We start from the raw sequence: 22,024 nt of genomic DNA, 5'->3' as shown, positions 1-22,024 counted from the left end.
TTAGTGTGGACCAGGCCTAGGGCTCAGAAAAGATTGTTTTTTCCTTTTGCTAATTCCCAAGTAGTGAACTTTAAGGCAGCATTTGTGGCATCTCCGCTCCTTCCGGTGGGTTGTCTGCTTTTCCCTTTTGCAGCTCACCCTTCCTTGGAGTGAAGCCCACGGTGTTTTTCATCAACTCCTTTGTCCTGTGTCATGGAAGTATGTGTCCCTCCAACGGGAATGTCCCTCAGTCCCAGGTGGGGGAACCAGGAGTGAACTTTGCTCGGTACATGGAGGTTAAATTTACCTGGGCTTTGACTCCGCTAGGGTTTTCCATGGAGTTAGCTAGATTGAGTTAGCGATCCTGATGTAAAAACACAACTATTTTTTTCAATGAAGAAAATAGCCCATATAGCGGCCAGGGTAACGTAGCAAATTTCCTCACCACCGGACACAACCTCCATCACTTTTCCTAGTCTAACCAAATTTGTAGCATCACGTTTATACTTTTCCTCCCACTGCAAAGTGATTGTTAGTCACCAGGTTCCCCCACTAGGGACAGATTGCCTCATTCCCAGTTGTTCCCACGTTGCACTGGGTTCTGCTGAATAGCAGTTGGGTTTTGTACCCTTTTTCTCAATGTAAATATAACAGAGAAGGAGCAGGGATAGAGGGTGTGATGAAGTGGGGATTTTCCTTTGTTATGTTGTATGTGAGTCTTACTGTTGAGCCTATGTGAGTTTTACTGTTTTGCATGAATACTGCATGTGCCTCAGTTTCCCTGTGTGCTGCCTCTGTGTGGTGGGAATAGGGGTGTGTGAGTTTGGCTGAGACCTCGGGGGCTGGTGAGGCTGCTCCAGCTGCCTGCACATATGCTATGACTGGTGTGTGACGTTGCACAGACCTGGATGGGGAATTTGAATAGATCTCTAATACAGTGAAATCATTTGGAGTTTAAATCCCAGTTTCCAACTGTTGGCAAGGCCTGTTGCAGGACTTTTCCTACTGAGATGGGATTGTTTGCAGATGGGGAGGTTGTCTGGTTGGTTTGTTTTTAACTTTTGTAAATAATATGACTCAAAACTAATCATAGAATATCAGGGTTGGAAGGGACCTCAGGAGGTCATCTAGTCCAACCCCCTGCTCAAAGCAGGACCAATTCCCAACTAATGAGTGAAGGAGGTTTGAACGGCTCAGAGGAGAATGCAATGGGAGAATCTCTTGTCCTGATTCTGAGTCGTGTAGCCTGCCCTATAGGACTAACCAGCTTGCTCGCATAGATCTATTTTTTCGTATAAGTTTAAGTATTTGGTTTATTGTAATAGGTTTATAGATTTATATTAAAGTAATCTTGGCTGTAACGCAAGAGACCTACAGGCCATTTCCTGTATGTTAAGCTAAGGAAATTTAACACCTCTATATTAAGACCATTTACCCAGAAAAGTACAGGAACTCCTCATTTAACATTGTAGTTATGTTCCTGAAAAATGCGACTTTAAGCGAAACGATGTTAAGCAAATCCAATTTCCCCATAAGAAGTAATGTAAATGAGGGGGTTAGGTTCCAGGGAAATTTTTTTCACCAGACAAAAGACTATATTACACACACACACACACACACACACACACACACACACACACACACACACACACACACACACACACACACACACACACACTATAAGTTTTAAACACAATTTAATACTGGTACACAGTGATGATGATTGTGAAGCTTGGTTGAGGTGGAGGAGTCAGAGGGTGGGATATTTCCCAGGGAATGCCTTACTGCTAAATGAACTAGCAATTGGCTGAGCCCTCAAGGGTTAACTCTCACAACACTCTACAAGGCAGCAGGAAAGGTGGGAGGGCAGACAGAGACAAAGACACACACCCTGTGTGTGAGAGAAAAAATGCGCATTTCCCCTTTAAGTAGCTGACCCCAGGCTTAAGTACACTGCCTTGTTAATTAAATGAGCTTGCTGAGACCTGAGACCCCAGCTACTGCCTAGAAGCTCCCTCCCTCCATCGTGTGTCCCCCCTGCTCTATGGAAGATGGGGTAAGCGGGGTGCAGGAGCACGGGGGAGGGGGAGACACCCTGACATTAGCCCCCCTCCCCCCGTACAGCAAGCAGGAGTCTCTGGGAGCAGCTCCAAGGCAAGGAGCAGCACGTGGCAGTGGGGGGAGGGACAGCTGCTGCACAGGGAATTTAGGGGAGGGGGGAGCTGATGGTCCGCCCTTGTTTCAACCACCCACCAGCTAGTTGCAACGGGCTGCTCTTCCTGCAAGTAGTGGACAAAACAGGCGGCTGCCAAACGACTTTCACAACTTTAAATGAGCATGTTCTCTAATTGATCAGCAACTTAACATCGAAACAACGTTAACCGGGACGACTTTAAGTGAGGGAGTTCCTGTAAAATTAACCTATATCTTGTTACCTAAATAAATAAGTATCCACGCCTATGTCTATAACCTTCTACCTAGACCAATAGATAATGAAGAATGGCATAAGGGGGTTTTCAATTTGGTACCCACAGACTTAACAGGGACACCACAAGGAAACGTATGTGCGTATATATGTGTCTTCGATACGCACAAACCTACTAGCCTGTGGGGTAAGTGTACCCTAACATTTGTGGGTGAGGAATAAAATGTGGGCATAGGAGGAAGGATTTCCAGCACTTGTGCCCTATAAACGAGGTGACCCACCTCGCTAGAGCACTTCACTTCACTGCACTCCACTCGATCTTACTCACACTCACTCACTCACTCACTCTAGTCTATCTACGATGGCTACTGTTATTAGTAGGCTGTACTTGTTCTTAAACTTTAAGTGTCAAGGGCACTAGGCTAAGCTCGGTTTCCCTGAGCTTTTATTCTTAGTTTTGTTTATTAGGTTTTAAGTTTGTTAGTCAAGTAAACCCTAAGTTCGCTCTTAGCATTAGTTGTCTAAGCTCTGCATCAAGACTTGAGAGACCTGAACGGCAAGGCTGGTCCTGTGTCTCTCCCCCAGGTGATCGAGGAAGGGGGTGAGTACGTTAACCAAAGCTTTGCTGCATGTAATACTATAGTATCATATGTCTCTTTTGAATCGCAGTAATGCAGTTGTAACTTTGTAACTCTGGGTATTTTACCATTGACTTCCTATTTCATTGATTTTAATAAAAACTCTTTAAGGCTCTATCTGTCTCAGTGTGAGCTTCCTGTCATACCCCCGAGGGTCCTTTGTAAATTCTGTGAAGCCTAATTCGAAACAAAAACTTTTATCTTCTAATCAAACAAATTGGCAAGCCTAAAACCAATCCTATTAATATTTTAATTAATAAAATAAAATAAATTAATTAATGTTATTAGCACACCCTAAATCAGGCTACAGTCATCATATTTAACCTGCTCCGGATTTCTAGTTATATGAAGCTGGATGTCTTGTGTGATGTGGATTTTTCCTCTTGAGGGACATTTGGTCACATAATCAGATATGAATTTTATTTGCCAGACTGTAGCTCAGGTTTACTGGGGACTTTGAGAAAAGGACTATTTACTGAAATAGTCATTTCTCATTTTATTTTATGCCTTTTCTCTGCTCCCTCCATGATGATATGGAAAAACGTCAAGTGCAGTTCAGTCAATAGTGATTGATAAGTAGGGGTTTTAGGTTGTTTTAGTGTCAGTAGCACCCTGGGTGTGTGGGCGGAGGGTAGGGTCATGTTTTCTACGGGGGGCTAAAGTGTTGGGGAAGCGGGTGGCAAGTTGACCCATCATTGTTAAGCTAAGATTTTTGTCATGGTTATTTTTAATAAAAGTCATGGACAGGTCATGGGCATTAAACAAAAATTGATGGAAGCCCTGACCTGTCCCTGACAAAATGGGGAAGCAGGGGCCATCTACCACGTGCTCCTGGGTCCCCCCCCCCATCACCCGTGGCTGCAGCTCCAGAGTCCTCCATGACTGCTGGGAGCTGCAGGGTCTGCCCGTGACGGCTGGGAGGTGTGGGATCCCCCTGCTGCCCACGGTGGCTGAGAGCTCCTGGGTTCCTAAGAACATGAGAACGGCCAGACTGCGTCAGACCAATGGTCCATCTAGCCCAGTATCCTGTCTACTGACAGTGGCCAATGCCAGGTGCCCCAGAGGGAATGAACAGAACAGGGAATCACCGAGTGATCCATCCCCTGTTGCCCATTCCCAGCTCCTGGCACACAGAGGCCTGGCTAATAGCCGTTGATGGACCTAGCCTCCATGAACTTCTCTAGTTCTTTTTTGAACCCTGATCTAGTCTTGGCCTTCACAACATTCCTCCACCACATATGGCAGCTGGGAGCTCGCGTCCGCCCACGGCGACTGGGAGCTACGCGGTCCATCTGCAATGGCATGAGGCTGTGGCTTCTCCCGCCCCCGCATCCCAGCACTGCCAGGAGCCCCGATCCCTCTGCCCCCCCATTGCCCTCCGGGCTTCCCCCCGCCAGCCCCCGACCCTGGGGCCCAGCCACAGCCCCTCCCCCCATTGCCACGGGCCCAGCTGAGTCCCGCTCGGGGTGGGGGGAGAGGGGAAGAGTCGCACCGCAGGGGCTTGTGGGAGATGTGGTGTGCCCCGGCCTACATTTCCCATCAGCCACTGCGGGGCCAGCAGCTCCAGGGGAGCGGCCAGGGGGCGGGGCCCGGCGTGTTCTGTGCAGGTGGGGCGGGGCGGGGCTTTCGGCCTGACAGCTCCGTGCACCGAGCGGGGCTGGAAACAGAAGTGGTTGGAAGAGGACGTGACGCCAAACCCCGATGCACCCGCGGCCCCCAGCCCGCCGCCATCTTCCCCAACTGCCCCCCCCAGGGGGCCCCTCAGCCCGCCCCCACCTATCCATGGGGCCTCTCAGTTCCCCCCAAAAACCCCCAGCCCAACCTGCCCCCTACTCCTCCCCCCTTCCGTACCCTTCCCCCCCAGTATCCTCCCTCCACCCGTGGGGCCCCTCAGCCCCCCTCCCGCCCTAACATCCCCCTATGCTGATTTTTTTTGTTTTTCCCCCTCTGCTGGGTTTAGTACCAAGGAAAAAGAAGTAGAGCGTCAGAGTCTACTGCCCTCATGCGATGGAAAGTGAGTGAGAGCAGCGAGCCTGTGAGCATTGTTCATGCCAGGCAAGAGCCGTCCAGCTGTGAGCCGAGCAGACGCCGCTGTCAGTGAGAGAAGTGTCTGGTTTGGTGAGGGCTCTGCTCACGGCCCACCTGAGTCCAGGTAGAGACACCCCGTCAGCTGGGGCTGGGCTTGTATGAAAAGGTTCTTGACTAGCTGTGGTTACTAGGGAGACAAGGTCCCCATTTTCAGGGGCTACTCAGTTCTCTGGCCAGGATCGGTGTGTCCGCCGCAGGAGAAGGTTGGATCCAGGGGGATGACTCCAGGTGGCAAGTTGTTTGCCTTCTTCCTGTATTTCTGTCTCTTCTCTAGTGTGTTGGCCAACTCTCTCTCAACCTCCGTATCTCAATCAATCTCTCCTTGCCTCTCCTTGTGCCGTCTCCCTTCATAGGACACGGGCAGGTGTGGTAGGTGTGCATCCCCACAGGCTCAGTCTCAGGAGCCATGGAGAAGTAGGAGGGGACGAAAATCATGTGGGTAGCAGGTGCGAGAGGGGAGTGGAGACTGTCGGTGTTAACTCGGTCTCTGTTCATCGAGTGGGGCCGATGTAGGTGGGATGGGAGAGGGAGGCAGGATGAGGGCAAGATTTCACACACTGATAGAGCTGTGTGTAGTGATGGCTCATGCTTGGCTTTTGCAGCTGCCCTTGCAGAGGAATTGTCCAGGAGCCCTATCCCGAGGAGAAGCTGGCAGAAGTGGACATGAGTAGATTGGACATCCTTGTAAGCAGACATGAACAGTCCTCAACTTTCTGCCTTCCACATAACTGGCTGTGAGTAAGAGGTCAGTGCTTGGAATTCCTCATCTGTACTCGCTGTAGTTTTCTTCACAGGCCGTGTGCTTCCTCGCTGGGTACGGGGCTCTATGGGACTGAGGATGGGGAGGGGCCAGAGTCTGCTGTGCAGAGTGACTATGTTGGGTGCCGTTGCATGATAATGTCTTTGTGATGCTAAAGGTAACGGGAAGAGGGTTGAGGGCGGAAATGCTCAGTCCTCAAGTCTCTCACTTCTCCATCACTGGGTGAGCTTCCCTGGTCATGCCGCTCTAGTTCTCTTCTCTGAAGCAGGCCTCATTCAGTAGAGGAGGTGAGCAGGGGTCTGAGAGTAGCCCTCGGCCTGTCTCCCCACTCACCCGGTTGCACCACTCAGGGCATGTGGAGGGTCCAGGTCTCTGCACAGCACTCCAGACTGATCTGCTCCAGCCTGGGCTCCCGAGGGCTCTGTTGGCCCTGGAGCCGGACCCCCACGCGGGTGGCTCTTAAGGTCTGTGAGCGGTCGAAGGGCGGCCGGGAACTGAGGAGCAGCCACAGCCCCGGGACCCCAACCAGCACAAGGACCAGAGGGGGAAGCGTTGTGGCTGCCTGCATCATTGCGCCACCTAGAGCAGCAGTCACCTCACCCTGCCTGGCTCTGGCTTCTGGCCTCTGGGCCGGTGAAGGGCCGGAGCCTCTGAGGGGAGGAGGTGGGACTTGCACTTCAGTGAGGGGCGTGGCCTCGTGGTGGTGGGGGGGATGCAGCTGCACCAATTTTCTGTCTACCCCACCTCAGCTCCCCCAATGAGGAAGTGGCTGGTGCTGCCCCTGCTGCCCACAGGCTGTCACTGCTCCTCCAGGGCAGATGCACGCTGCGCATTTCCCCAACTGGCCACCGGGTGTCACTGCTGCTCCAGGAGAAACACAGTCTGTATGTTACCCTGCCTGGCCACCGGATGGCATTGATGGTCCAAGGCAGACAGCCCAGGCATTACCCCGGCTGGCCACCGAGTATCACTGCAGCGCTGTGAGGGGGAAATGGTTTCTGCGTTACCCGGAGTGGCCACATGGTGTCACTGTTGGTCCATGAGGGAAATGCTTTGTGCTTTGCCATGAGTGGCCACCAAGCGTCACTGCTGCTGCGTGGGGGACATGCTCTGTGCATTGCCGTGATTGGCCACTGGGTGTCACTGTTGCTCCAGGGCAGCTGCATTCTGAGCCATACCCCAGGAGCAGGGGCAGCTCTAGTTTTTTTGCCGCCCCAAGCGCGGCAGTCAGGCTGCCTTCGGCAGCACGCCTGCAGGAGGTCCCCGGTCCTGCGGATTCGGCGTACCTGCCGCCGAATTGCCACCGAATCCACAGGACCGGCGTATCTCCCGCATGCGTGCCGACGAAGGCTGCTTGACTGCCGCCCTCGCCCAGGTGGCCTCTAAGATACATGTGTGGTAAAGGCCTTGAGTACAGATGGCTGCTTCCCTTTAGGTGGGGGTCGGTTTGTAATAAAAGTTTTCCTCCTTGTTCTGGGTGCAGAGGGAGAATTTCCCTATTTTGGGAGCAGCTGATCTTCCAGGGTGGGGAGGAGCAGGTTCTCCTGAGCAGAGGCCTGGAACCAGGAAAGTGAGTACAGGTGCTGAGTTTGTCCTTCTTCGTGTGTGTGTGTGTGTGTGTGATTACGCGGGGTGGCCACGCAGTCTCATTTTTGCTCCATGAGAGAGATGCTCTGTGCAATTACACTGAGTGGCCACCGGGCGTCACTGTTTCTCCATAAAGGAAACACTTCATGCATTCTCCCCACTGGCCACCGGGTGTCACTTTTACTCCACCACTTTGTATTCCCTGTTTGGCCACCCGGTGTTACTGTTGCTCCTTAAGGAAATTATTTGTGTGTTCCCCATAGTGGCCCCCAATGTCACTGCTGCTCCGTGGGGAAATGGTTTGTGCATTCCCCTGGCTGGCCACACGGTGTCACTGTTGCCCCATTAGGGAAATATTCTGTGTAATTACACCGAGTGGCCACCTGGTGTCACTGTTGCACCCTAAGGGAAATGCTCTGTGCATTACCCCGATTGGGCATCTGGTGTCACTGTTGCCCCACGAGAGAAATGGTGACTCGGTCTCTGTTCATCGAGTGGGGCCGATGTAGATGGGATGGGAGAGGGAGGCAGGGATGAGGGCAAGATTTCACGCACCGATAGAGCTGTGTGTAGTGATGGCTCATGCTTGGCTTTTGCAGCTGCGCTCGCAGAGGAATTGTCCAGGAGCCCCAGCCGGAGGAGAAACTGGCAGAAGTGGACCTGAGCAGCCTGGACATCCTTCTAATGAGACATGAACAGTCCTCAGCTTTCTGCCTCCTGCATAACTGGCTGTGAGTAAGAGGTCAGTGCTTGGGATTCCTCATCTGTACTCGCTGTAGTATTCTTCACAGGCCGTTTGCTTCCTCGCTGGGTATGGGGCTCTGTGGGACTGAGGGTGGGGAGGGGCCAGAGTCTGCTGTGCAGAGTGTAATGCTAAAGGTGTAACGGGAAGAGGGTGGAGATGCTCAGTCCTCAAGTCTCTCACTTCTCCATCACTGGGTGAGTTTCCCTGGTCATGCCGCTCTAGGCATCCCTGCTGAAGCCGGCCTCATTCAGCAGAGGACATGAACAGGGGTCTGAGAGTAGCCCTCGGCCTGTCTCCCCACTCACCCGGTTGCACCACCCAGGGCATGTGGAGGGTCCAGGGCTCTGCACAGCACTCCGGACTGACCTGCTCCAGCCCGGGCTCCTGGGTCCTAACCCTCGTGGTCGCTGCTCCCCGAGGGCTCTGCTGGCCCTGGAGCTGGACCCCCACGCGGGTGGGTCTTAAGGTCTGTGAGCGGTCGAAGGGCGGCCGGGAACTGAGGAGCAGCCAGAGTCCAGGGACCTCAACCAGCACAAAGACCAGAGGGGGGAGCGTTGTGGCTGCCGGCATCATTGCGCCACCTAGCGCAGCAGTCGCCCCACCCTGCCTGGCTCTGGCTTCTGGCCTCTGGGCCGGTGAAGGTTGGGAGCCTCTGAGGGGAGGAGGCGGGACTTACACTTCAGTGAGGAAGAGCCACAGTGAGGGCAAGGCCTCATTGTGTGTGTGTGTGTGGGGGGGGGTGGTGCAGCTGCCACAACTTTCTGTCTACCCCACCTCAGCTCCCCCCATGAGGAAGGGGCTGGTGCTGCCCCTGCTGCCCACAGGCTGTCACTGCTCCTCCAGGGCAGATGCACTCTGCGCATTACCCCGACTGGCCACCGGGTGTCACTGCTGCTCCAGGAGAAACACAGTCTGTAGGTTACCCTGCCTGGCCACCGGATGGCATTGTTCCTCCCTGAAATGGTTTGTGCATTACCTGGATTAGCCACCCGGTGTCACTGTTGCTTCATTTGGGAAATGCTCTGTGCATTTACACTGAGTGGCCACCGGGCGTCACTGCTGCTCCATGGGGGGAAGAGCTCTGTGCATTACCCCGATTGGCCACTCGGCGTCACTGTTTCTCCATAAAGGAAACGCTTTGTGCATTCTCCCCACTGGCCACCTGGTGTCACATTTACTCCAGGAAAAAATGCCCCGTGTATTCCCCGTTTGGCCGCCCAGTGTCACTGTTGCTCCATTAGGGAAATATTCTGTGTAATTACACTGAGTGGCCACCTAGTCTCTCTGTTGCTCCCTAAGGTAAATGCTTTGTGCATTACCCCGATTGGGCATCTGGTGTCACTAGTGCTCCACGAGAGAAATGGTCACTCAGTCTCTGTTCAGCCTGTGGGGCTGAGGTAGATGGGGTGGGAGAGGGAGGCAGGGATGAGGGCAAGATTTCAAGCACCAATAGAGCTTTGTATAGTGATGGCTCATGCTTGGCTGTTGCAGCTGCGCTGGCAGAGGAATTGGCCAGGAGTCCCAGCCGGAGGAGAAACTGGCAGAGGTGGACCTGAGCAGCTTAACTGAGTGTGCGTAAGCAGTCAGTGCTCGGAATTGCTCATCTGTAGTTGCTGTAGTTTTCGTCACAGGCCGTGTGCTTCCTCGTTGGGTACGGGGCTTTGTGGGATTAAGGCTGGGGAAGGGATCACAGTCACAGTTGCCAACTTTCACAGGGTAAATAATCTCCCCGACTTTCACAATAAGCCAAAAACCAAGCTAATCCCATTTCAAAACAAGGCCAAAACAAGTTAATCCCAAAGAACCCCAACACTGTATGTGACTAGATCCCCTCAGCGTGGAGTCTGCGACTGTGGTGGGCCTGCTGTGCACCCCTGACTCTCTCCCCTCTTTGCCCCTGCTTGCCCCGTGCCTTTGCTCCCCCCCCCCCCAGCCCCTGCTTGCCAGCAGCCGATTAAAAAAAGAAGCAACAAGCTGCAAGGTAAACAGCAGCCAGAAACTAGCCAACAGCAACTCTCAGCCAATTAAGCCAAAAACAAGCCCAATTTCTGCGTTTTTCCAATGGGTTTGGTGTGTCTGATGCTTTGTGCGTTACTCTGAGTCACTGTGTGTGCCACAGTTGCTCTGAGGGAAATGCTTTGTGCATGACTCGGAGTGGCCACCCGATATCACTGTCCCTTCATAAGGGAAAAGGTTTGTGCATTACTGGATTGGCCACCTGTGACGAACTGGGACTGTTCTTACTGTGGTCTTTGAATGCTGACAGGGGAGTGTGGCTAGGATAGTCTGCATTGGGGGATGGGAGACTGACCGAGGGAGAATACCTGAGCATGTAACATGAGAACCCAGGAAGGGGTTAGAGGCCAGGTGACACCTTTGCCCGGGAAACTGAACAAAGGCTGTGGGAGGGGTCGCTGAAGGCAGAGTTTCAGGAGCTGGCTGGTGATGTGGCTGGGAGGCAGACGGGGCTCTGACCTCCCAAGGGGGCTGGGGCACCCTGGGACCCCAAGATGGACCTAACTGAGGGGGTCCTGTTGTCTGTGCCTGCAAGACCTGTCTTGGACTGTATTCCTGTCGTCTAAATAAACCTTCTGCTTTACTGGCTGGCTGAGAGTCATAGTGAATCGCAGGAAGCCAGGGGTGCAGGGCCTTGTGTCCCCCCACACTCCGTGACACCACCCGGTGTGACTGTTGCTCATGGAGGGAAATGCTCTGTGCACAACACCAAATGGCCACCCTCTGTCACTATTGCTCTATGAGGAAAATGCCTTGTGCGTTCCCCCGAGTGGCTATACGGTATCACTGTTGCTCCATGAGGGAAATGCTTTGCTGTCAGGGACACTCAGGTTGTGCCCACTCTTGTCCCCGTGCTGTCCGTGGTCGGAACCCCCTTCAGTGAGACAGCCCTTCTCGGGGGTCCACTCTCTCCCGGGGGTTAAGCCCCTCCACCTCCTGGAACCGCACCTCTCTGAGCCTTAGCACATCCTTCTCTCGCCATGGGCCCCCTCAGGAAATTCACCGCTCTGGACCCCGAGGGCCTCTACTCCCAAAGGGAATAATGCCCCCCCCCCCCCCCTGTTCTCTAGACCAGAGCGACTCTCAGCCAGCATAAAACAGGAGGGTTTATTGAGCGTCTGAACCCAGCACAGGAAACTTTCAGGGCCTCAGGCCTGGCTTCCCTCAGTGTCACGGACTCACAGATCGTGCCCACTCTTGGCCCCGTGCGGTCTGTGGGGGGTGCCCCTTTTAGTGAGTCAGCCCTTCTCGGGGGTCCACTCTCTCTCGGGGTCAAGCCCCTCCACCTCCTGGATCCGCACCTCTCGGAGCCCTAGCACACCTGTTTCTCGCCGTGGGCCCCCTCAGGGAGTCCACTCGCTCTGGACCCCCCGGGCCTCCACCCCCAAAGGGGTTGATGCCACCCTGTTCTCTAGACCGGAGTGACTCTCAGCCAGCATAAAACAGGAGGGTTTATTGAGAGTTGAACACAGCACAGGAAACTCTCAGGGCCTCAGGCCTGGCCTCCCTCAGCCCAGCACACCCCAGTCTCTCTGCATCCAGGTGGGCTCTGCCTGCTCCTCCTCTCCAGCCCAGAGCCGCCCTGCTCCCAGCTGGGCATCTGAGATCACCGGCCCCAGGCCCCGCCTCTGTCCATTGTCTTCTCTCCAGGTAAACAGGGTCGTAAACTGGGGCCTCCTCTCCCCTCTTCTGTCCTCTGGCTGGAACCGGCTGGTCAGGTCACTGGGTCCTCACTCTGCAGCCCATTGTCCGCCCACTGGCCAGAACCGGCTGCATCTCCTCAGCTGGGCCTCCGGGTCGCCAGGTCACCGGTCGCTGGGGTCTCCATCCTCCAGGCCATCGGCTGGGTCCCCAGGTCCTCTCTCCGGTCCTCTGCAAAACAAACTCCCTCTCCCCTCACCTCGTTAAACCAGTAACACCCAGGGACACTGAGTCCCACCCCCTCCGCATGCAAACCATTGAAACTCTGCAGAAAACAAGAAAACCCCCCACTTCGTCACACTCAGCACAGCACATCCAAGTCTCCCCTGCATCCAGGTGGGCTCTGCCTGCTCCTTCTCCAGCCACGAGCCCCCCTGCTTCCCAGCTGGGCATCTGAGATCACCGGCCCCAAGCCCCCTCTGTCCGTTGTCTTCTCTCCAGGGAAACCGGGTCGCCTGGGCCTCCTCTCCCCTCTTCTGTCCTCTGGCCCCTCGGGCTGGAACCGGCTGGTTAGGTCACCAGGGGTCCTCTCTTTACAGCCCATTGTCCTCCCACTGGCTAGAACCAGCTGCGACTCCTGAGCTGGGCTTCCGGGTCACCATTCGCTGGGGTATCCATTCTCCAGGCCATTGGTTGGGGTCCCAAGTTCCCTCGCTGGTCCTCTGTAACAACAAACTCCCTCTCCCCTCGTTAAACCAGTAACACCCAGGGAAACTGAGTCCCACGCCCTCTGCATGCAAATCATTGGAAAAAACAAGGAACCAAACAAGAAAATCCCCCACTTCGTCACATGCTTCATTTGGGAAATACTCTGTGCAACTCTAGAGAGTGGCCACCCGGTGTCACTGTTGTTCCTTAAGGAAATGATTTGTGCATTCCCCTCACTGGGCACCTGCTGTCCCTGTTGCCTTTGGGCCCCGGGACAACTGTTGCTCCATGAGGGAAATGCTCTGTGCAATAACCCACTTCCTTCCTTCCCTGACGAGCCAAGGGACACACCCCAGCCATGTACTTATTCAGTACACCAAGACTCTGGATACATTCTAGGCGTGGCGTACCCGAGATCACTTATCCACTGTCATTTTAAAAACTCCCACACCCCCATCTGGGTCTATGCTGGTTATGTGCTATGTATGTATCTTATGAACCTTGTAACTGACACTCGTAATCCCTCATAACCCAAGCCTGACCCCAGATGTACAGTACCTTCTTTCTTAACTTCTGTAAATTTGATTTTAAACATTAACTTTAATAAAAATTTTAAATAGCCAATGAGGGCATAGAAGGTATTTCATTTAAAGTAGACGAAATATAGATATGGTAAAAGCCAGACAATGTTAATTCATTAGGGGTGCTATTGTAAGTGACTATAAAAAGGTTAGCATTAGCTGGAGCTGAACGGGCGTCATCACTTCTCCCCGGACATGCTCCGGGTGCTGGTCCAGTGGGATGAACGAGACAAAGGATTGTACGTTGTGAGAGGGGCCTACAGAGTTTCAGGGCTGAAAAGCCAGGGAAGCAGATGGCTGGTCCCAGGTACCATGGTAATGGGGCCCATTAAGGTACCAGGATAGAAAATGCAGGGGAGAAGCCTGCGGCGGGGAGCAGCTGAGGCTGGACATTAACGGCCAGGGGAGATGAGGGCAATAAGTCACCCCCCCGAGACCCCGTACTGGGAAACCCCTGAGCAGCAGGCACTGAAAAGGCCAACACCCTCTCTGGTGCTGCCCCGATTAGGGGCCAACCTAGATGGACATAGGAGGGGGAGCCACAGGGTAGCCCTGGGCTTCTCCACCCCAAGCTGGGCAGTCGAGGGGAGCTGCAGGTCCGGGCCGTGCAGCCGTGCTGGGACCGGACCCTGACCCACTGCCCTGTGTGTCCCCCGCATCCATTGATGCAATGACTCCTGGGGGCCAGGTGGGACAGTGTCCTGCAGGTATTCCTTTCTGCCCCCCTCGTGCCCCCAAAGGATAATGACGCTGGTAGCCACATGGGCCAGTGCCCTGCAAGCCCCTCACCCACTGTAGCCACAGGGGGCAGTGCCCTGTGTGTATCCCCTAGCCTGAGCCCCATGCATGCTGTGTGTCGGGGGGGGGGGGGGGGGGATGATCTCTGGCATCCACATGGGGCAGTATCCTGTGTATAAAGCGACAAAGAGTCCTGTGGCACCTTATAGACTAACAGACAGATTGCAGCATGAGCTTTTGTGGGTGAATGCCCCTGTCCTGTGTATAGCACCCAAGTGCAGCAGTGACCCCTGCTGGCCAGGTGGGGCCCTGTGTGTGTGTGTGTGTGTGTGTGTGTCTCTCTCCACTAATTGGGCAGTGGTGGCTAGGGCTACCTCTTCACTACAGGGGGGTGGGTCGATTTAAGATACGCAAATTCAGCTACGCGAATAGCGTAGCTGAATTCGACGTATCGTAGCCGACTTACCCCGCTGTAGGGACGGTGGCAAAATCGACCTCTGCGGCTTCCCGTCGACGGCGCTTACTCCCACCTTCGCTGGTGGAGTAAGAGCGTCGATTCGGGGATCGATTGTCGCGTCCTGACAGGACGCGATAAATCGATCCCCGAGAGGTCGATTTCTACCCGCCGATTCAGGCGGGTAGTGTAGACCTAGAGGCAGCGCCCCCCCCCCCCCGGGTTATTCTCCCCCCCCACACACACACGGAGGCAGTGACCCCTGGGGGGTAAGTGGGGCAGCCCCCCCCGGTTATTCCCTTCCCCCACACACGGAGGCAGTGACCCCCTGGGGGGTAAGTGGGGCAGCTCCCCCCGGTTATTCCCCCCCCCACACATGGAGGCAGTGACCCCTGGGGGGTAAGTGGGGCAGCCCCCCCAGTTATTCCCCCCCACACACGGAGGCAGTGACCCCTGGGGAGTAAGGGGGGCAGCGGCCCCCTGGTTATTCCCCTCCCCCCACACACACGGAGGCAGTGACCCCTGGGGAGTAAGGGGGGCAGCGCCCCCCCCCGGTTATTCCCCCCTCCACACACGGAGGCAGTGACCCCTGGGGGGTAAAGGGGGCTGCCCCCCTGGTTATTCCCTCCCCCCACACACGGAGGCAGTGACCCCATCAGGGGGTAAGTGGGGCAGCACACACCCCCGGTTATTCCCCCCACACACACATGGAGGCAGTGACCCCTGGGGGGCAAGGCGGGCTGCCCCCCCTCGTTATTCCCCCACACACATGGAGGCAGTGACCCCTGGGGGGTAAGGGGGACAGCCCCCCCTGGTTATTCTCCCCCCCAGACACACACATGGAGGCAGTGACCCCTGGGGGGTAAGTGGGGCAGCACCCCCCCTGGTTATTCCCCCCCCCACATGGAGGCAGTGACCCCTGGGGGGTAAGGAGGGCTGCCCCCCCTGGTTATTCCGCCCCCACACGGAGGCAGTGACCCCTGGGAGGTAAGGGGGGCAGCGCCCCCCGGTTATTCCCCCCACACACGGAGGCAGTGACCCCTGGGGGGTAAGGAGGGCTGCCCCCCCTGGTTATTCCGCCCCCACACGGAGGCAGTGACCCCTGGGGGGTAAGGGGGGCAGCGCCCCCTGGTTATTCCCCCCCCCACACACGGAGGCAGTGACCCTTGGGGGGTAAGGGGGGGCAGGCCCCCCCTGGTTATCCTCCCACACACACACATGGAGGCAGTGACCCCTGGGGGATAAGGGGGGCAGCACCCCCCCTGGTTATTCCCCCCCCACATGGAGGCAGTGACCCCTGGGGGGTAAGGGGGGCAGCGCCCCCCCGGTTATTCCCCCCACACACGGAGGCAGTGACCCCTGGGGGGTAAGGGGGGCAGCGCCCCCTGGTTATTCCCCCCACACACATGGAGGCAGTGACCCCTGGAAGGTAAGGGGGGCTGCCCCCCCGGTTATTCCCCCCACACACGGAGGCAGTGACCCCTGGGGGGTAAGTGGGGCAGCGCCCCCACTGGTTATTCCCCCCCACACGGAGGCAGTGACCGCTGGGGGGTAAGGGGAGCAGCGCCCCCCGGTTATTCTCCCCGCCACACACACACGGAGGCAGTGACCCCTGGGGGAAGGGGGGCAGCGCCCCCCGGTTATTCTCCCCCCACACACACACACGGAGGCAGTGACCCCTGGGGGGTAAGGGGGGCAGCCCCCCCCGGTTATTCGCGCCCCCCCCACACGGAGGCAGTGACCCCTGGGCTGTGGGAGGGGGAATAACCCCCCCAGCCCCTCCCCCTCCCGGGGTTCACCCCCCCACCTTATTCCCAGCTCCCCCGTCCCCGCCTCCAGCTGTTTGACCCTCCCCCGCACACTCACTGTCCGCCCCCTTCCCAGACTCCGCCCCTCCCCCCACGCGATTTGCCCCCGCCCGGTGAGTTCCAGGCCAAGTCAGGGCAGAGTGAGGGCGCAGCGGCTTCAGCGGGTGCTACTGAGCATGCGGCATCCGTGCTCCGCGCGCATGCGCAGTCCCAGCCCAGGCAGCGCGCGCGGGCTCAGCGCCGCCGAACCCGGGTCCGACACTGTGTCGCCGCGTCCGCAGGGCCAGGTACCGCGGCGGGGTCTGTACGGGGCGGGGCTGGGGTCAGGCTGGGCCCGAGCGGGCGGCCGCGCCCCGGGGCATGCTGGGAGGTGTAGTTCCTGGCGCATCGCGGGCTGGAAATGACGTACGACCAAGTGACGGGCGGAGGCGGTTAGCTGTGCGCGTGGGGGGGCCCCGCCCCGCCCCGCTCGCTGATTGGCGGAGAGATCCCGGGGGCAGCCGCGCGTGCGAGGCCGGACAGAGACTCCAGGAGCCAGGGGTGGGGGAGGGGCAGAGGATGTGAAATGGGGGGGGGTCAGGCGGGGGGGCTGGAAAATCAGCCAGGGGTGGGGGAGGGGCAGAGGGTGTGAAATGGGGGGGTCAGGCGGGGGGGGCTGGAAAATCAGCCAGGGGTGGGGGAGGGGCAGAGGGTGTGAAATGGTGGGGGTCAGGCGGGGGGGGGCTGGAAAATCAGCCAGGGGTGGGGGAGGGGCAGAGGGTGTGAAATGGGGGGGTCAGGCGGGTGGGGCTGGAAAACTGTTGCTGTGAATCCCTCTCAGCACATGGGGAGCGAGGGGGGCGGAAGGAGTTTCGATCCCCCTGCTGCAATGATCCGTTTAAAAGGATTCTGGCCTCCTCCTTCCTGAGTCACTGCAAGGGAGAACAGGGAGTGACTCCAGATTAACATGGGGGGCAGATAAGATCAGGGCGTGTCCCTGTGGGGAGGGGGTTTCAGTTGTTGCTAAAGGGGGGAAAGTGACTCAGTTTCTCTCTTTCTCTCCTTCAGAATATTGGGGTTGAGCTTCCTGGTTCAGACGCTGCTGCCCCGATTGTGGTCTGGGGGCCCAGGCTGAGCAGCTGCTGCTCCCCCAGCGGGATCGGGGCTGGGGAGTGACCGTGAGTAAAGCTTCCTCTGTGCCCAGCCAAGGTGAGGATTTTCTCCAGCTGTCATTAGCCCCATAGGTCAACCCAAGGCTCTGCCCACCCCAACATCTGAGTCAGAGACACTAGGTGATTGTTAGACACCTCAGGGGTCCGGCAGGACCCAGCAGGTGAGGCCAGGGGGTGGAGAGGAGCCCTCAGTGGGCAGGCCAAGAGGAGTGGGCGGGGGGAGCCAGTGGGCTGGCGGGGTCTCAGGGCACAGTGCAAGCAGAGCAGACCGGGGCCCCTTCTGAGCATGGGCCCGGCTCCATGGCGCCACTGGCACCATTGTAAACCCAGCACTTACAAGGTGAAGTGTGTCAAAGTTAGAATCAGGACTCACAATTTTGTCAAGACCACTCTGTTTATTAGCACAGCGCTTTGCTAATACATTCAGATAATGTGAGCCTCCATGCAAGATTCAAACAGTCTTATTTATACAGATAAAAGGGTGCGAACTAAACAAAGGGACAGAGAGAGCAAAATTGTAAAATTTGCATGGGGCACAATATGCATATCCTGCTTCCTTATTAACTGTTATCGATCTAAGGCTAATGCTTCACCAATTGCCCTTAAGTGGGGCAATTCATTAAGCAGTTAATGTCTGCTTTCCTGCCCCCCTGGCTTGCAGCATTTCTCATTTCTACTTAAAGGTACATACAGCATTCTTTAATTCATTCTATTTCTTTAATATAATTCATTTCACTTTCACAAGTGCAAGGTGAGGCAAAGCCAGTTCCTGACTCTCCCTGTAGTCCCTGCTGTAGGAGTGTGCTGCCCTGGGGACAGTGTCAGGGAGAATCCCCCAGTGTCACTCCTTGTGTTCTGCGCTTCTCTCCCATTTGGTTCCCAGACTTTGTTACTGGGAGGGTTTCAAAATGTCTCAGTGGTTTAGTGCTAGTGGGAGGGGCCGGTCAGTGCTGTAATAAAGTGGCCAAACGTTTCCCCCGCATAGAATCATAGGACTGTAGGGCTGGAATGAACGGTGAGAGGGCATCTAGTCCAGCCCCCAGCACTGAGGTGTTTGTCCAACCTGTCCTTAAAAACCTCCAGTGATGGGGATTCCACCACCTCTCTTGCTAATCTATTCCAGTGCTTCATTCGGTTTTTTTTCACAATTGACTCAGATTCAGTTTGTGATCCACTATAGCCCCCGATCATTTTCAGTAGTACAAGCCCCTAACCAGCTATTCCCCACTTTGTAGTTGTGCATTTGGTTTTCCTTCCCTAAGTCTAGTACTTTGCACTTGTCTTTATTGAATTTCATCTTGTTCATTCAGCCCACTTCTCCAGTTTGTAAATGTTACCTTGAATTCTAATCCTGTCCTCCAATGTGCTTGCAGCCCCTCGCAGCGGCTGTTATCTGCATATTTAGACAGCATGCTCTCCAGTCCATTATCCAAGTAATGAGTGAAAATATTGACTCTATCAGATCCAGGACTGGCCCCTGGGCACCCCATTGTATACATCCTCCCGTTGGACAGTGAACCACTAATGATTACTGTCTGAGTACAACCTTCCAACAACATTTTCTCCCATTTTATAGCACATTCATGTACACCACATTTCCCTGTGAGAATGTACACCACATAGTTCACTGTGAGAATGTCATGGGGGCCTGTGTCAAAAGCCTGACTAAAATCAAGATATGTCCTATCTACAGTGTCCCCCGGATCCATAAGTCCAGTACCCCTGTGAAAGCAGGAAATTAGATTGCCTTGGCATTATTTGTTTTTGGAAATCCATGCTGGTTATAACTTATCACCTTACTAGCCTCTGCTTGCTTACAAATTGATTAATAAGTTGTTCATTCCAGGTATTTAAATAAGGCTTGACTTTATTTCCCAGTTCTGTTTGTTCCCCTTTTAAAAGATGGGTACAATGCTTGCCCTTCTCCAGTCTTCACCGTTCTCCAAGCGTTCTCAAAGATAATTGCTAATTTTTCCGAGATTGCTTCAGCTAATTCCTTAAGCACCCTAAGATGAATTTCATGGCTGATTTTAATATATCTAACGTATCTACATATTTTTAATCTGTTCTTTCCCTATTGTGGTGTCTGTTTCTTTCTCTCTTGGTTAATAATAATTAAGACCCTACCTGAATCGTGGGATGATCTTCAAATAATTGCAGCTGAGTTGCAAAGATGTCTTGGAAAATCGCAGAAAAGTAATAATGGACCTTTATGAATTGCCATAATTTGGAAAAGCCACAGCAGACCTATTTGTTTAAGAAAAATCTGCTGGAATAATATAAACACTCAACTATTACATTACGCCTGTGAATTGTTTTGGTAACCAGACAATTTGGTGCAGCTACAGGGCCATAACTAGGGTGGGGGTTCAGGATTCCTTTTTATTGTCTGGTCATTAAAGAGCTCCTAATGGAGCCAAATTGATAGCTTACTATTCTTTCTGTCTTTCCTTCGCATTGTGATAGTTTGCTGTTGCTCCTTTAGTACTGTCTCTGAGAAACTGCCAGCTCTCCTGAGCTTTATTCTCCTTAGAATTTTATTCCCATGGGACCTCGCTGTGACGGGTTTGGGCCCTTTGGGGTGTCACCTGATGTGCTGGGGTGCCACTGAGACAGCCTATTCTGCCAGCTTCGGTGCCCTTTACCTGGCCGGGTTAGGCTCACAAGCCTCTTCCAGCCAAGCACACAGGCAGGGCCACGCCCAGCTGCACAGAGAGACAGAGATCTGCTCTGGAAAGATTCAGCTTTAGGGGCTTGACGCAACACACTACAGCGAGTATAGATGAGGAATTCAAAGCACTGACCGCTTTGATACAGAAATGATACATGCACACAAATTGGATAATCACATTCAGTAAATTATAACCTTTCCAATATCAGAGGGGTAGCCGTGTTAGTCTGGATCTGTAAAAAGCAACAGAGAGTCCTGTGGCACCTTTAAGACTAAGGCTAGGTCTACACTACAGCGGGGGTCCTACCTAAGATACGCAACTTCAGCTACGTGAATACCGTAGCTGAAGTTGCGTATTTTAGGTCGGCTTACCTGGCTGTGAGGACGGGGGAAAGTCGACCGCTGCTGCGCTGCCGCCGACTCCACTGCCGCCTCTTGCCGTGGTGGATTTCCGGAGTCGACGGCAGAGCGATCAGGGATCGATTTTATCGCGTCTTCACTAGACGCGGTAAGTCGATCCCCGATAGACCGATTGCTACCCGCCGGATCGGCGGGTAGTGAAGACAAAGCCTTACAGATGTATTGGAGCATAAGCTTTCGTGGGTGAATGCCCACTTCGTCGGATGCTTGTGCCGACGAAGTGGGCATTCAGCCACGAAGGCTTATGCCCCAATACATCTGTTAGTCTTAAAGGTGCCACAGGACTCTCTGTAACCTTTCCAATGATATCTTACAAGACCCATCTTGCACAAAGTACATCTGTTATCTCGTATTCATGTCATAAGCATATTTTCATAAAGAATATGGAGTGAAATGTCACACTCACATACCAGTTTTCAGAGTTTGTTGAAGTCTGCCTTTTTGAAGTCCGTTGTCCTTATTTTCTTGCTCTAACACCTTCCTTCTCTTAGACTCACGAAATCATCATTTCATGAACACTTTCTCCCATATTGCTTTCCACCTTCCGTTTCCTAACTAACTCCCACCTGTTAGTCAGAATCAACCCTGAAATGCCTGTCTCCCTGGTTACTACTTCCATCTTCTGAAGCAAACAGGTGTCCCCAACACATTCCAAGAACTCATTGGACACTTTGTATTAATTCCTTTTCTAACAGGTGTCTCGGTAGCTAAAGTCCCATGTCCCCCCCCCCATTACTAATTCTGTTTTGAATATTTCCGTTATTTGCATGACAGAGTCGAGAACATCCGTCTGCGGGAAAGAGCCGGGGGGAATTGAGATGTGACGTTACTGTCCTGTTCTGACATGTCCCCTTCTTGCCCTGACAGGCTGCAGTGTTACGTCCCATCCTACCAGGGAAGGGAAATGGCTGCCATGGAGCCAGTTCAGGTAGGGATTATCGGGGAGTTGCTGGTGGGCTCCTGTTGGCGGGAGAAGGGCAGTAAAGACATAGAAGGTGGGTGCTTCTGGGGGTAGTCAGGAGGTGGGAGGGGGCAGGAAATACACAGGGTGGAGAAAGGGGGGGGGGGGGACAGGTTGTGACAAACCTGCTGGGATTTGTTTACGGTGGGGCCTAGATTTTAACAGACCCATGGGATTTGTGGGTGGAAATTCCCTAATTTCTCAAGCAGGTAACAACCCCCCTGGACTGGGCTGGGGAAATGTACCAGCCTCCAATACTGGAGTCTGAACCTACTAGCCAGAGGGCAACCGCCAGTGAGGCCCAGGGAAGACACCCCATCCCATCCCATCCAACTGCTGGCACTGGGGAGGGTGTTGGGATTCCTGCCAGGGGACTGTCCCTGGACCCTGCTGGGGGCTCCATCTCTTGTATCAGCTTCTGGCTGGTAGGTGAGTGCTGAATGGGAAGACCCCTGCCATCTCTGTCTGCTAGAAGGGGCGAGGGGTTCTCTCTCTTTCGCTCCTCACCCTGATGCCTCCTGTCTGCTCTGATGGGGAGGGGGTGGGATCCTGCCTGCCTCCCAGAGCTTCCATGTGATTGGCCCTCCTCCCCTGTGAGTGGTGGGGATGTCACTGGGCAGCAGATGCAGAGTGGGGTGCTCTTGCTTTTTCAG

General features: G+C 54.6%; 1 protein-coding gene across 1 annotated transcript in view; it reads left to right on the top strand.

Annotated features, from left to right (window-relative positions):
• LOC135889471 (zinc finger protein 271-like) overlaps positions 1 to 22,024 on the top strand; it is a gene marked incomplete at its 3' end in the record, with an annotated part of 81,730 nt that overhangs the window by 5,083 nt on the left and 54,623 nt on the right. Inside the window, exon 4 of the mRNA XM_065417340.1 lies at positions 2,031 to 2,035. Coding sequence (XP_065273412.1) covers positions 2,031 to 2,035 — 5 coding nt within the window. The remainder of the gene's footprint in view (positions 1 to 2,030; positions 2,036 to 22,024) is intronic.

This window comes from Emys orbicularis, chromosome 15, assembly GCF_028017835.1.
Source record: "Emys orbicularis isolate rEmyOrb1 chromosome 15, rEmyOrb1.hap1, whole genome shotgun sequence".
Taxonomy (NCBI): domain Eukaryota; kingdom Metazoa; phylum Chordata; order Testudines; family Emydidae; genus Emys; species Emys orbicularis.
The sequence above is the reverse complement of the archived record's forward strand: the minus strand, read 5'-3'. Positions and strand labels throughout refer to the sequence as shown.